At 30.1% G+C, this 14986-nt stretch overlaps 1 protein-coding gene across 4 annotated transcripts in view; it reads right to left on the bottom strand.

Moving 5' to 3' along the window:
* Positions 1–14986, bottom strand: part of LOC147075017 (uncharacterized) — a 227484-nt gene that overhangs the window by 19694 nt on the left and 192804 nt on the right. For all 4 annotated transcript variants that reach the window (XM_085942722.1, XM_085942721.1, XM_085942723.1 and 1 more), the window contains exons 5-6: positions 14302–14420; positions 12402–12693 (exon numbers count right to left, since the gene is read on the bottom strand). In XM_085942722.1, the coding sequence (XP_085798848.1) occupies positions 12402–12693; positions 14302–14420 (411 nt within the window). The remainder of the gene's footprint in view (positions 1–12401; positions 12694–14301; positions 14421–14986) is intronic.

Raw genomic sequence — 14986 nt, 5'->3', positions numbered from 1 at the left:
GAGGCATTATCACGTTTTCGCTCTGTTGAATGTTAGGGATGGACTCTTAGTTTAAGAAGTGAAATCCTTAGCTTACTACTTTGCTTTATATATTGACTGACTAATTTATAGATTTAAAACATTTTTCACTAGAATACTATGTCATGAGCAACAAAATACTACCAATGACATAAGGTTATTACTTCATACTTTAATAATATGAATAAAAATGACTTTATTTTAACCCTTAAATGTATATGTAATGAAAGAGTTGCGTTTTATATAGGTCCATATTATGTTTTAATTCATTGCATTTAATTTTGAGTTGTATATTATTTCAGCCATTATTAATTTATTAGCGAGCTGACTCTACGAATTTTAAATTCCCATTATGTACTTCGTCGCTGACCAAAGAGTAATATATAATTATCAAATAAGAGATATATTTTAGATATCTAAATAAGTTGGTTGTATCACAAACTGTATAGCATGTTATACTCTCTTCCTGGAACCACATATCGTCCAGATCAAAATCATCTAATTCATGCCAGAAAAAATCAATAATCATATTTGTGTAGCATTCTTCATTGCATTGACATTTTCGTTTTCAAAAAGATACTATCCAATCACACAACCACACTAAACTGTTAATTTGAATGGATGTTAAGGTATTTTATAAATAGCATGTAGATAACCATTACTATGCGATAGTTATTTTGCTTACTTACCAAGCCATTCATCCAAAAATAAGCTTCATCGTTGAAATACCCATTATTTCAAGTTACGAACCAAATGATTATTCGGTATAACTTCGTGTGTTGAAGAACGTGGCTGAGATCGGTCATCATTTGACTGATAAAACAGGTAAGTGCCATTCAATTGAGTACCTGAGACAGCGAATAAGTATAAAAATCCAAAGAGTAAATGCAGCCGCTGTTTTCTGTCGTCTTGCGGTATCCAGAGAACTGGAGAAGGTATTTTATATACCTATTTGAGAAAAACCTATTATATCAATAGTTATATAAATATTAGTTTACATTATTAATATGTACTTAAATCATTTAATTTTACACCTTTTCTCACGCAATTTGTTTTACTTCATTATTATTATAATTATTGTTTATTTATAGAATTTATTAATTATCTATATAATTAGCAGTGTAATATACTTAATATGTAATTATCTGTCTAAAATAAAAATTTCTGTCAATAATAAAACAATTTTGTTATATATTAGAAATACATAGGTGTAAATAATATATTTTTTTAATTTACTTCAATGTTAGACCGTCGGGATGTAATGTTAATACAATTGTAATTTGACCAAACTATTCTTCATTCTCTTGACTGTTAATAAGTAGAGATATTATAATAAACATAGACAAATTTTCATTTAACATGATAATAACCTTGGTGGCTCAATGTTACGCATTATACACTTGTTTTGGCTGGGAATTTTTAATTATTACGTATATTAGTAAAAGACATTCATACAACCTTTTGTTATTTGATTTATATTTATATTAAAGCTCAGCTATACCTACAATAATATCTTCATCAAAACATTGAATAATTTCATAATCTTCGAGTCACGGAATACTTACGTATACGATTTTTAATGACCTTGCTAACAGAAAGGTGCCTTTAAAATAATATAATCAAATAAAATAATAAAACTACAAAAACCACTATTTCTATTAAGTATATAAACAATATCTTGAGTAAGTTTTCAGTATTGAACCTAGTCTCTCACTTGAAGACTAAATTAAAAATATTCATAAACTTTCATGCCTCGAATAGTCTGAAACTTGAAAGCTCTTGTTATTCAATTAGAACTGTTCTCTCAATTAAAAATCCTAATACTACGAAAGCTTGCTATAGCAGCCCTTGTCTATTGTTTTAAAAAAATCTATTCAAAACTTTAAGTGGTTGATGTTTGTCTAGTAGAAGCAGCTGTTTTCAACCTAGCGTAAAAATAATATGAACGTGTTTATAATTGATATTTTGATTAAAATAAATTACACCAAATACTTACATATTGCTTGAGACTTTCCCGGAAATACGTATTTTTTTTGTGTTCTTCATTCTCATTTTTTCAACGTTTCAGGCTCATCATAGAAACTATTAATTCTAAGAGATACCCAACGAAAAAAAAATCGTAAACGAATTAATTGGTGTAAAATGTGTAGTCTCGAAAAAGGTTGTGTTTAGCCAACAACGAACGTTACTTAGAGTAAAAATGGAGTATTGCTACCTAAGTTGCCAGTTTTGTTTTAATTACTGGGATTATAACTCAAACATAGCTTACCTACTTTAAAGGCAATTAACGGCTAGCAACTGTATAATTGAAACCAAAACGATGACATTATAATAGCTGGCTTAATTATTTTCACGGATTTTTTCAACTATGTACGTATATATTTATAAAATTATATATTAGATCAAAGATAACTAACGTTTTTCCATCTGTAGTATAATATATTAACTTCGCTTTTGCTTAATTTTATATATAATCAGCCGGTGTCAATTCATTGCTAGATTAAGGCCTACTCTATCTTCTACCACTCTTCTCGGTTTTTGTTTCTTCACTGCCCCGTAGATCCACCGAACTTTATACTCTCATCGATTCAGCAAGTTTTAGGCCTTCCATGTGATCGTTTAGTGCCTCTTGGGCATCACTGTATGACGATATTTGTCTAGCGGCGGTAATCTAACCAAGCGACGTGTACAGTTAATTTGCATTTCTTGTCTGCCTCCTTATCAAATGGTTTCTTTTGTGGTTTTTTTGCGTTATTCCCATCATGCCCGTTTTTATGCCACGTTGGACGCCAATTTTTTGATGTCTCTTACATTCATTGTCCATTATTCACATGCGTACGTGATCAATTTTAGCATGCATTGGTTGAAATATTTTCGTTTAAGACACAATTAATAGAAAGTCATTTATTTCAAGATATTATGTACTATTCAGGTACCCAAATATTTTTTTATATAACTATGTTTAAGCTCTCAAAAGCTTTCTCGCATATTTCTTACATACCCGGAAACTAACACTTTGTTACATTGATGCTAAAGCGGTAGCAAGGCATTATAATAATATTATTTAGAGTAATGAGAGCTTTTGTCATGTAATCCCATACAGCGTTCTTACATTTTAATAAGATATAAATAGGTAATATCATAATAAGTTGATACTGGTACAGTTATCAAGAAAAATTTTCATCTATGACAATGGCGGATAAAATATGATGTGCTTATTATTGTTTTACAATAAAAATGCATCTTAATCATGATTTAAATCTGAGACCGTAAGTATACAAATTGATTTCCTTAGATTTTTTTATATATTATGTGAGCATAATTACTCCTAATTTAAAAAAAAAATATTTGTACGTAAATATGTTAGTTTTAATATTAAACACCCAAGCGATTGCAAAATTCACTGAGATATATAAGTTCCCAGTAATAAATAACGTGATTTCAATAAAGAAAATTATTTTCGCCCCTGAGTGAAATGAAAATTTATTCAGTTTTGCTTTGGTACCAGCACCTAACGAAAATAGACGGTCTAACTAGAGAAATATTTTCACAAACACAGGTACGTTTCGCTAACCAGTTGGTTTTATTTTCATTCCATTTTACAGGAAAGCATTTTGAAGCTTTGAATTTAAACAAAATGGTTGTATTCAGAACACAGAGGCACTTAGGGTATCTTTTCTCTGCATGAACGTGTATTTAAAAAAAAAATACCATTTTACAATCTATTTTTTAATAATATATTTATTACCTTAATGGTAGTCACTGAATAAAAATATTCATGTTTAATTTCTTATTAATTACTAAATAAATAAAACATTTAAGAATGCATAATGATATGGAAAAGCTTAAAGCTTTTAACGCATTGTTGACTAGTTACCGGCAACCATGATTAGCATCTACCAGTGTGGCTGGTTACCGCAACCACGTACGCAAAACGCTGATTACCTTTCTTCTGTCTCATGGTTGAATGCTGAAGACTCGTTAACAGTACGTAAGAGGCATTAAAGACATGGGTGTGAGGTCTTATCAGTAAGTAAACGAAGCAAATACTAACTTCGCATATATTAAATAATAATTATTTATTTTCATATGGCACCTTTTTTATTTAAATAAAATATTATTATATTGATTCATATATGGCATCAGAGTTAATTAAAATAATTATGATATTCATAATCTTGCTAATAATAACTTATTAAAAAATGTATATATGTTTGATTATATAATATTAAAGGATCTAAGAATGTGAAATTCTCTATCGAAAACTCCTTGGAAAAGTATTTAAAATATTTTTAATTAAACGGTGTAAACTTTAATGCCTAAATCCTAAATAATATGTCACGTGTAATGACTGGGACAAGAGCATAAATCATAGCCGCCGACAATGTTGCAACTCTATTTCAAGCGCATGGGCGAGATCATGCCGATACATTAACGCCACTTGCTTAGCCGTCACAAATAAAATAGCAGCATCATCACTTGCGCGGATGCAAGTTTTCGTTATTCATCATGCGGCCCATACCAAGTGAAGTTTGTTACATGCGACAATGTTTTTTTCTGCCAAAAATGTCGCATCAAGTCTTTTTACATCAGTACATTAAGTTACATGTGTTTTGTAGATTACAACAAAATCATATCGACAAATTCAACGTTTTGTTGTAGTCAAGACTAATTTGGGTACCTACATGACCGGGATATTGTTACTTCTACTGCTACATCGCAATATGCCATTGACCCTTGTCGCCTGTTACAGAGTAAACAAAAATGTAATATATAGGCATATTATATTATTATATAATATAATATATACTTATATTATATATATTTTTTTTTAAATATATTCTGCGACGACAGTAAAATCCGGAGGAAAGAAAGAAGAAGAACACATTCGCTGACAAGCCAAAAACTTCATGTGATGATAAACAACTGTGAAAGTCTCAAACAATATAGGATAAAAGAATGCTTAAAACTATAACCTACATATTATTATAAAAAATTAATATATTATATGTAAATATATTTGTGTATGTGAACATATTATAATGCATATAATACATGCATATATAATTCGTTTGCCTACTGTCGATTTGTTTCTTTGTCTCTACTAAATAGAAAATAATTACAAGATAAAAAGAACTTTTTATATAAGTACAACGTTTTTAAATTTTCTGTTCAATTATTATGCTCAATATGCTCAAACTTGTACTTGATATGAAGTAAATATAAAACAAACAAATATAGAATACTGAAATGTCATTTTGATTTCCATAGTAACGCACGTATATATTAATAATTTAGTTGCTAGGACCACCCACTTAGCAACCAATAATAGTGGATTGGATTATGGTTTCTTCCGAAATCACTTTTCATACAAAACAGAATTAACTGAAAATGAATTCAATTCTACTTAAAGATGGCTAAAAGTATTAAAAGAACGCATTGGCATCGTGTTTTGATATATTCTAAAAGTTGTAAATGTCTAGCTAATCGGGAAGTTAATTAAAAATCGATTGCAAGATTTGTATAGGATAAACAACCACTGGACAAATAAAAATACGAGCTAATAAAAACGTTGTAAAATATGAAAGAGTTTTAAGGAAATAACCAGAATTTATTGCATAAATATAATATAAACAATGTAATTATTTCATTTTCAATAAGAGTGAAAGATTATTTGACAATATTATAACTAAGAGGAATGAGTAGTGGATAAGAAAGCAGACAAGGGTTTGCGATGTAATAGAGTTTATTAAAAGCCTTAAATGGAGATGGGCTGGACACATAGCTCGAAGAAGAGACAATCGTTGGACAAATCTAGTCATCCAGTGGTATTCAAGAAGTACCAAGGTAGACCTAGAGGCCGCTGGATTGATGAAATGATAAAGTTCTGCGGAAGTACGTGGCAACGCAGTGCACAGGACCGACAGAAGTGGAAGCAGCATGAAGAGGTCTTCATCAAGCAGTGGATAGATTCAGGCTGATGATGATGATGATGATTATAACTATTATTAAAAATCTGATTGAAATTTTCACGATAACTATTTTCCAAGAAAATAACGTTATCCGTAGCTTTTTCAGATGAAAGCTTCAAAAACTTAAAGATAATATATTTAACACTCCTAGTTTAAAAAAAAACTAAGTACGTTTCGCTAATCAACTGTATTGTTTACTGTAAAAAAACTCTTTGTGTCACTAATTGCAAAAAACGATTCACGTCAGGTTATCAGAGCCTGACTCGACTCACTTTAACAGCCCCTTTTCGCGTCTTTACAATCCCGTTAAGTGTTCATTTGGATCATTTAATTTTTAAGTGCTGGACTTATCGCTACAGGTGTTGTGATAAACAAGGCGAAAAAACGTGGGACAACGTTAAAAGTTATTGTCCCGTAAACAAGGCCCAGTTTCGGGAATTAAATGAAAGACTACAGTAGCAATTAATATTATTATTATTACAGAGAGTTTCTTGTGCTAGCTAGACCATTTTGTGTCGTACAAGAAACAATTTATTAAAATAACTCTTTATTTTTTTTCTTTTCTTTATACGTAAGAAACAACCGAAACAAAACGGCAATATACATAATGCTATAATTTTAAATAATATAATATACCTTTTAATGTTAGTTAGTGGCCGCACGGCTTAAGCGTTGGACTATCACGCCGTGGGTCCCAGATTCGAATACTGGGTCTGACAAGTACACATATTGTTTTTCAATTTTGTGTATGATGGGGTATCATATATGGACCTAATAGGTTGATCAAGTGGCTGACATCCATTTCTCGTAAAAAACAAAATCTGTTAATACAAACCTCTACTCTGTGGAGGCCCATATGATCATATTAGGATCGGAAATGGTCGAACAAAAAATGTTAGTTTAGTAAGGGAACAAAATTAAAGATTATCAAATGTCTAATTTTTGTCATTGTTAAATAATATCTTAATAGACGACATATTATTACTCAACGGCGAAGGGTGCCTGGTGAAAGAAGGTAGACTGTGATATTTGACTGGAAAAAAAATCGTGGGATAGCCATATTTACAGAAATTTGTACTGACATGAAATAATATTATATTTCACTTTTTTATAAAAGATATTTTACTTAAAAATACAACAAGCACTATAATAGATAGTTTACAATATAAAAATATACCGAAACGAAAATCGAGCTTGCGCTAAAATATCTACGACTTCTTGTCCGCTAGGCAACCCAGACCGTATCTACCTACGGTGCACAAAATAATATAGCCATTTTACACAATATACGCAAAATAAAATAGGTATTGTCGTAGAAGCATTCGTTGTTTCATATAGGTAATACAGTAGACAATTCCGAGACCTTAAGGTCAAACACCATCAAACTTTATATAAAAAAAACTTTGGATTATAGCAAGCTTTTGTTTGAGTGTGTTAGTAGTAGATTCGATAGACATGCAGTATAGCTACTTTGCTATGACTATATGAATCATTAATTTAATACTTAGAGATGGATGTCTCTTTTGAAATTTTTTCCACCTTAATGTCTTTAGGTTATTTAAATATACTAGCAGTTGCCAGTCTGTTTCGCTAGGTCCTGCAGACGGCTTGGCGGTGTTGGATACAAATATATATGTGAAGTATGCATAGACGGCGTCATAGTTTTCCCTTCGGGATGGATTTTCATTCACGTCAGACAGTTTGACATTTCGCAGATTTGTCAGTTTTGCGATTTGCAAGTCGCCACTGCCAATATAAATTTGGGCTCATATGAGTATGTAGTCTATTTTGGAGTCTGGCCTTCATAATATCGTCTGACTTCACCTCAGGCTGATAGGCTTAGCAGAACAGCTGGCAATCGCCAATTGCTATCACTGACATTTTAATTGAATATAATATGTTTATATATTGCACTTTTTCATTCATACTTATTTGTTTTCGTTGAACTAAGAATACATATTATTACATTCAGGTTGTTGGTTAGTTTTTTTATAATTCATTAAACCCTGTCTAAACCAAACAATTTTTTTAGACCATGTCGAATCCTGATAGGATTATATGGGCCTCCACATAGTGGAGGTTTGTATTGACAGATTTCGTTTTTTACGAGAAATGGATGTCAGCCACTTGCTCAACCTATTAGGTCCATACCCCGAGACACACAAATTGAAAAACAATATGTGTACTTGCCAGACCCAGGATTCGAACCTTGGACCCAGGGCTTTATAGTCCAACGCTTTAGCCGCGCGGCCACCGTAGGTAAACCAAACAATAGTGGTAAACAATATTTTTTTATCTATTAAATATCCAAAATGATGTATGATTTAATGGCATAATTTAAAATATTTTATAGACAGATGCGTATTATGGCTTGGTTTTCCCAGAATTTAATTGAATTTTAAAAATACATCTGTAAATAATTATACTCTTAGTTCAATGTAAACAAATACGTATAACTGACCAATTTTAGTCTGATCCACCCCACCTCCACCCACGCCATTGCAGGATAGTCTAATTTTTCATACATTTAGATTATTGCGTTATAATACCTACGTTTTATTTATTCAATGGGGGAAGATCCCACTAGATTGAAAAAATGTAAAAACTATTTCTCACAATGTCTTTTAAGATACTCATAATTACCACCCTGAAGAGGCGTGTCCATATGCTTTGCTTAGGAGCAAAAATGATATTGTATTTTAAAATTCGTAAGTACCTACTTAATATAGTAATGAATAAATTCCAACATGCTAAATTTATTATTTAACAAATGATCTGGGTAGGGTAATAAAAAAAATAATATTTTTATCATGTACAAAAATAGAAAAGGTAGCAGGTACTTACTTATTATACTTAATTGTGTCGTAAAAAGGTCATAATTCTCTATATTTGATTATAAGTATATTATATTTTACTTAGAAGTATAGTGATCAAAGAACAAACACATGGATAATGTCATTATTAAAAGAAACATTATTGGAATTTAATTTTTATTGAGTAATTATTAATAGTTACTAATTATATAGAAGAAGAAGAAAGGTTAATGTAATTTTATGTATAATTATTATTATAAAATATATTAACATAATTAATTTTTAATTACCTGTATTAAACGTCACATCAATTTCATTTACCTACTTAAATGTAAAAATAATACAATTTTTACTGAATCAGGATAGTATGTGATACTTACTATAATATTGAGAAGAACGTAATATGTATAATATAATGTAGTTTCTTATATTACTTGTAAGTCTGAAATTATTCAATTCATTGATAGAAGTAATAAAATTATCTTCATCTTACAATATAAATGTCTTGATTGAAATTGATTATTTATTATGCTAATAGAAATATCACATTTTTTCGATTATTCCTGCAAATTCTAAATTTGAAATCTAACAAGTCAAATGAACTTGTTATAGGCGAAAACAATTGACAATCGTTAGTCTATTAGTTTGGCAGATAAAAGACAGTGACGTCGTTTTAGATCATAATTTTGTTGTAATTAGTGAGAAAATATGCATTTATTTCTTGTTAAAAAACGTTAAGTACGCCAATGTGCCTCTTACAGATTTGAATAGTTTTGTGGAATATTAATTTTGATTTGTGAAATATCGATTATATAGAAAGTATTAAGCGACATTATAATCAATTTGCGGTGGATTAACAGCAAGACGCGAAAATGTATGTTGACGGATATAAAACGCGATTCAAAAATGATTTTAATCTGTGATTGTGTCGAATTTTATCAAATTGTGCCGGATTCAAATGGAAGTAGATTCAGGACTCTAAAAAATGAATTTAAATAGTTTAAAAATCAACAAAACGGTATTTAAATAAAAAAAATTGTGCGTTTTCCAAAAGCTCTTAGGATAATAATATATAATAGATATCTCTTAATAAGTAGGCTCTAAATAATCGTCTACTGAAGAGTTTTTGCCTACGGTAAATACGTTATTTATTTTTTTAATAATTGATAATCTGCCAAAAATAGACGTGCGTTGTGCAGTCATTTTACAAAGATTGTTTGTCTATTGCATTTACTTTAAAATTAATTCGAAGCTCTGGCAAAGAATTACCTACCGTCCGCCGGTCATCCAAAATCTTCAGCAATGTGTGTAAGGCTGGATAACAACAGATATCAGAGTATTTCGAGATACAGCTCGAAAAAATTCAATATTTTTAAACAAACACACCTTAGATCCAGAAATATGTACTATAATGAGCACGAGATACATTTATTCATCCATCCCCTATTTATATTTAGAAGTTGTGGGTTATGATCTACGTGTACCTATCTATATTATTATAATTTATTAAAATTTAAAATTACATTACTTAATACAATGCGAATATATAATAATGAGTTCTTACACCGAGTCTGATCATGTGCCTAGCTCACTTGAGTATGATAGAGCTTACCAAATACAACGTATCCATTGTAAGGATTCAAGGGACAAATTTTGGTACTGTTCGGTTATCAGGAATACAGCGGAAAACACATTTTGAAAATAGCCGATAAACTGGATTATTTGTTAGGTTAACCTAACCAAACCTAACCTAACCTAACCCAACCTAACCCAACCTAAACTAACCCAAACTAACAAATAATCCAGTATATCGGGTATTTTAAAAATGTGTTTTCCGCTGTATTCCTGATAACCGAACAGTACCCAAATTTTAATGCATTGAACTAGATAGATACTAGACTGAGCTGAACTCAATTATAAGTGAAGGTCAAGCAGTGCTTTATATATTATGTTGCTGAATCCAATTTTATGACCTATTATTATCTATACATTCTATCGTAATGTTTTTATTAGCTTTCTTTTAAAAATTATTACATAATAATAGTTCAGAAATGATAACATCAAAATTGAATATTTATTTTATAAATTTGACGTTTTGTTAGAAAATTTATTATTGTAATTAAGCTTTGTCACGCTTGTACGATAAAATATTTAAAAGTCGTTTTCTTCAAAAATACCACATTTAGAATTTTTCTTTACAAAAAAGAACGCGAGTAAAAGAGTTTGTTTTTTTTTTTCTTTCATACCTATGTAGCCTACGTTCTAAAAAAGTATCTTTTGTTTGTCGAATTTGGTTGAAAAAATACACAACTTATTTTTGTTCTGTTATTATGAAACGTGAAACGATCTGCCTGAAGTACTTCGCTATTTTTATTTTGAATATTAATAAAGGCATTCTTTTGGTCACAGTTCTCAAAGAGGAATATTACGTTTTATTCGAAAAATGGAATATTTCTTAACCTAAAAATGGTATAAATAAATAAGAATACAACTAATTAATTCTCTTCTTGGTAAAAAGGTTTACTTTGCAGCGTGATTATAATATTTTACATTCAGTAAACAGTGTTGTTAACAATACTATTATTACTAAGTTATTAATATTTTTTAAGTAATATTTCAACAAATAATCTTTTAAAATAGGTAATAACAATTGACAAAAATTTTATTGAAATAATATAATAATAATCTACCAATAATTATTATTGGAATATTTTTCTAATAATCATAAAATTGTAAAAGCATAGAAACGGAAGAAAAAAATAATTGATTAATTATAAATAATAGTTAATATAAACTTTAAATATTTTTATGATGACTTTATGGTAGTATTTTAATTGTTAATATACATACAGTGATAATTAATATTCCCAGTAAATACGTCTCTATTATTCAAATGGCAATACATTCTTTTCGAATGTACTTCACCATAGATGCTGACAAATTCTATCATTCAGCAATAATTGCGCAACTTTCTTGAATGCTTTCAATTCTAGTAGCAAAATATCTAAATGCTAGAAAAGGCAGAAACTCTGATTATTACTGGTAATATTTGCAAAAATTGACGTAGTCTATTTTTTCAAGGACAATAATTATAGTTTAATTTGTGTTATAATATGATTTTTTTGATTTCAGTACAAGTAGACCATGTTATGTACTCGAAATAATAAATATATTATGTAACTAGTAGGTAGCTAGTATATAATAAAACAATACCGTCCATTCATCGAAAGTTTAAATTACTGCGTTTGTATTTACAATAACTACACCCTTAATAATTTATTAAATTAACTGTTTGCCTGAATCTATAATTTTGTTTAAATTTGTTGTGATTTTTGACAGATCCGAGTAATATTAGTGTGAAAGTTGCTACACATAAATCAGTTACGTAAAATATCGTATAGATAAACTGATTATTAGTTTTTCTTCAGCTTTGATCTAAATAAATATTGGATTACAATACAAATATAATTAGTAACTAATAATCGTTGAGCAAGATACAAATTTATATTTACTATCTACTACTATCATCAGTTATCATAATATCATACTCCAACAAAAATTTTATATATTGTTAAATAGTATATTATTATTCACAAACCTGCTAAAGCTCCTCTCTTCACACTGGTAAGGCTGTTAAACCCCAAGTTTAGCAGTCGTAAATTCTTCAGCCCTGGTAACAAATTAGGTCCAATTGGTCCTGCAATAGCGTTAGCTGATAGGTCCAGCTCTTCAAGTGATGTCAGATCTGATAGAGCTGTAAGAGATGCAGCCTTCAACGAATTGCCACGAAGTCGCAGTGTCATTAGGAGCTTCAAAGGACGAAAACAATCTTGCGCCAAAAAAGATAGCTGGTTTTCGCTTAACTCCAGAAACGTTAAATTTGATAGTCCCTAGAAAAAAACATTCTTATTACTAAAAGTGTACATAATGTATACAATAGTCATGGTGTTTAGTAAACTGACAAATACCGTTGCATAATATACAAGTACCCCAGTCGAAACAGCCTCAAAAAATTGCTTATACCAAGGATGGAGTAGCTTTGATTTGTTTGTAATCAACAAAGACCGTATTCAAGAAACTTCAGTTACATAGTACCATACATATAGATACCATTTGTATAAAGGCGCTAAAGATGTTGGGCTTTGTCTTGCGTACTTCCCGGGTCTTGTCGGATGTTACGGTACTAAAAATTCTCTATAACTTCTTAGTTAGAAGCAGACTTGAGAGTGGGTCTATCGTTTGGGCCCCTCATCAGTTGAAGTACGGCCTCATGGTGGAGAGAATCCAAAAAAAATTTTTAAGACTCCTTTACTTTCGGTTGTATGGATATTATCCGTGGCTCTGTCCGACTGATTTTCTCTTAGGGATGCTTACATACTGTGGCTTAAAATTTAGAAGGGATCTTTATTTAGCTACATATTTTTTCAGACTTATACGCGGCGTAAATGTGAACTCTGCCATTCTTGGTGGTGTTGGCTTGTGTGTATCTGATAATTACCTTAGGAATCGAGGGCATCCGTTGTTTGTTCTCCCACGGTGCAGAACTAACCTGCCATTAGTAATGTCAATTGGGAGGGCAGTAACAATGTTTAATGAAATCACTTCGGATATTGATATATTCCATTTACGTGAGGGTGAATTTAGGTGGACGTTGTTTTATAAGTTTTTAAGACAGGGTGTATCAAAGTTCACTCTGTGTGCTTCCATCTACTTTTATTTTGTTACTTATTTTATTTATTTTCTTATTTTATTACTTATTCTCTGTATTTTTACTTTAAAAAAATATTAGCACTTATTTTATGTCATGTCGTGAACGCTTTGAATTTATAATTTGTTATGTTCATTATATGTAAAATAAATAAATTTGATTTGATACATAAAAATATAATACAGTATCTTGTAAATGAATGAAAACAATGAAATGTAAACTATTTGTCAACTATAACTGTGTCTTGATTTGGGTGAAGTAGGAAAACGTAGATTCAAAACAATAGATGATTTAAAAGCAAAAAAGCATTCTACGGCATTTATCCCGATTTCAATAATTTTATCTTTCATAGGATCAAACAATTCCGAATAAAAAGCATACTGGCTCTATTTGGTCAATACTTAATCATGCTTACAATAATATATCAGTGCTGACGTCTTACCGATGTGCAATTACGATGTTAACAGTAATTTTATTTTATTTTAAATTGATGGCAGTTTTTTCCATTCAATATTATCATATGAATGGAATTTATTATTTTTATTAATGACGTATTTCTGTGGATGATTATGTCTTTCTTATAATAGAAATAAACTTAAGTAGTCATTATCTGTCCTGCGTACTTTATCACAAGGATAATATTGCCTGTGAATTTACATTAGGTACGCAGAAGAACATGCCGAAGATTGCCCAGTGCATATCTATTTCCGAAAAAAACCCGAATGCATTGTTGATAAAATACAATTATATCAAGCTAATTACTTTGCGTAAAAAATAAATAGTCACTTACCACAAAGGAATCATTTTCTATGGATTTTAATTTGTTGTGTGATAAATCCAACCTATCAAGACCTAAAAGTTGGGCCAGGGCTTCAGTTGGTACTTTCGTTAGTTGATTATTGGGCAAACCTGAAATAAAAGAATATACATTATACTTACTTGTCGGTCTCTACCTTCGCTGTTTTAATAAATATTTTGATAAAAAAAGATTTATATCTTTTGGACACTTTCTATCTATTGGATACCACTCATTTAAATTGGATAGCAATTGTCTCTTCTTCATGTTATGTGTATTTAATTTAAAATATACTTAGGTGACATTTTAATAACATAAGTATTTCAAATTTAACAGCATAGAATCTTTAATAACCAGATCAGAAATTATGCCAGTGATACAGTCGAAATAAAAGTCATAATGATCTGGTAAACCAAATACTCTATTGCAGTGATTTCCAACTGAGGCTCTGCGGAACTCAAGGACTCTCCGAGAATTTACATTTTTTTTTCAATAATACAGTAATAAAAGATTTAGAATGACCTGTTTTTTTTAATATCAAGTTTTGTAGCGATTATCAATGGAAGAATGTGACCATCGCCACTTACTATGTGCTGTTTATTTTGTTTCTGTGACAGTATTAACATATAATATATAAGTGCATTTATGTTACAATTAATGCGAAGTGTTGATATTATAA

Source organism: Rhyacophila brunnea, unplaced genomic scaffold (genome assembly GCF_057557595.1).
Source record: "Rhyacophila brunnea isolate RB1 unplaced genomic scaffold, BYU_Rbru_1.0 scaffold_15, whole genome shotgun sequence".
Classification (NCBI taxonomy): Eukaryota; Metazoa; Arthropoda; class Insecta; order Trichoptera; family Rhyacophilidae; genus Rhyacophila; species Rhyacophila brunnea.
Note: the sequence above shows the minus strand (reverse complement) of the source record. Positions and strands in the feature narration are given on the sequence as shown.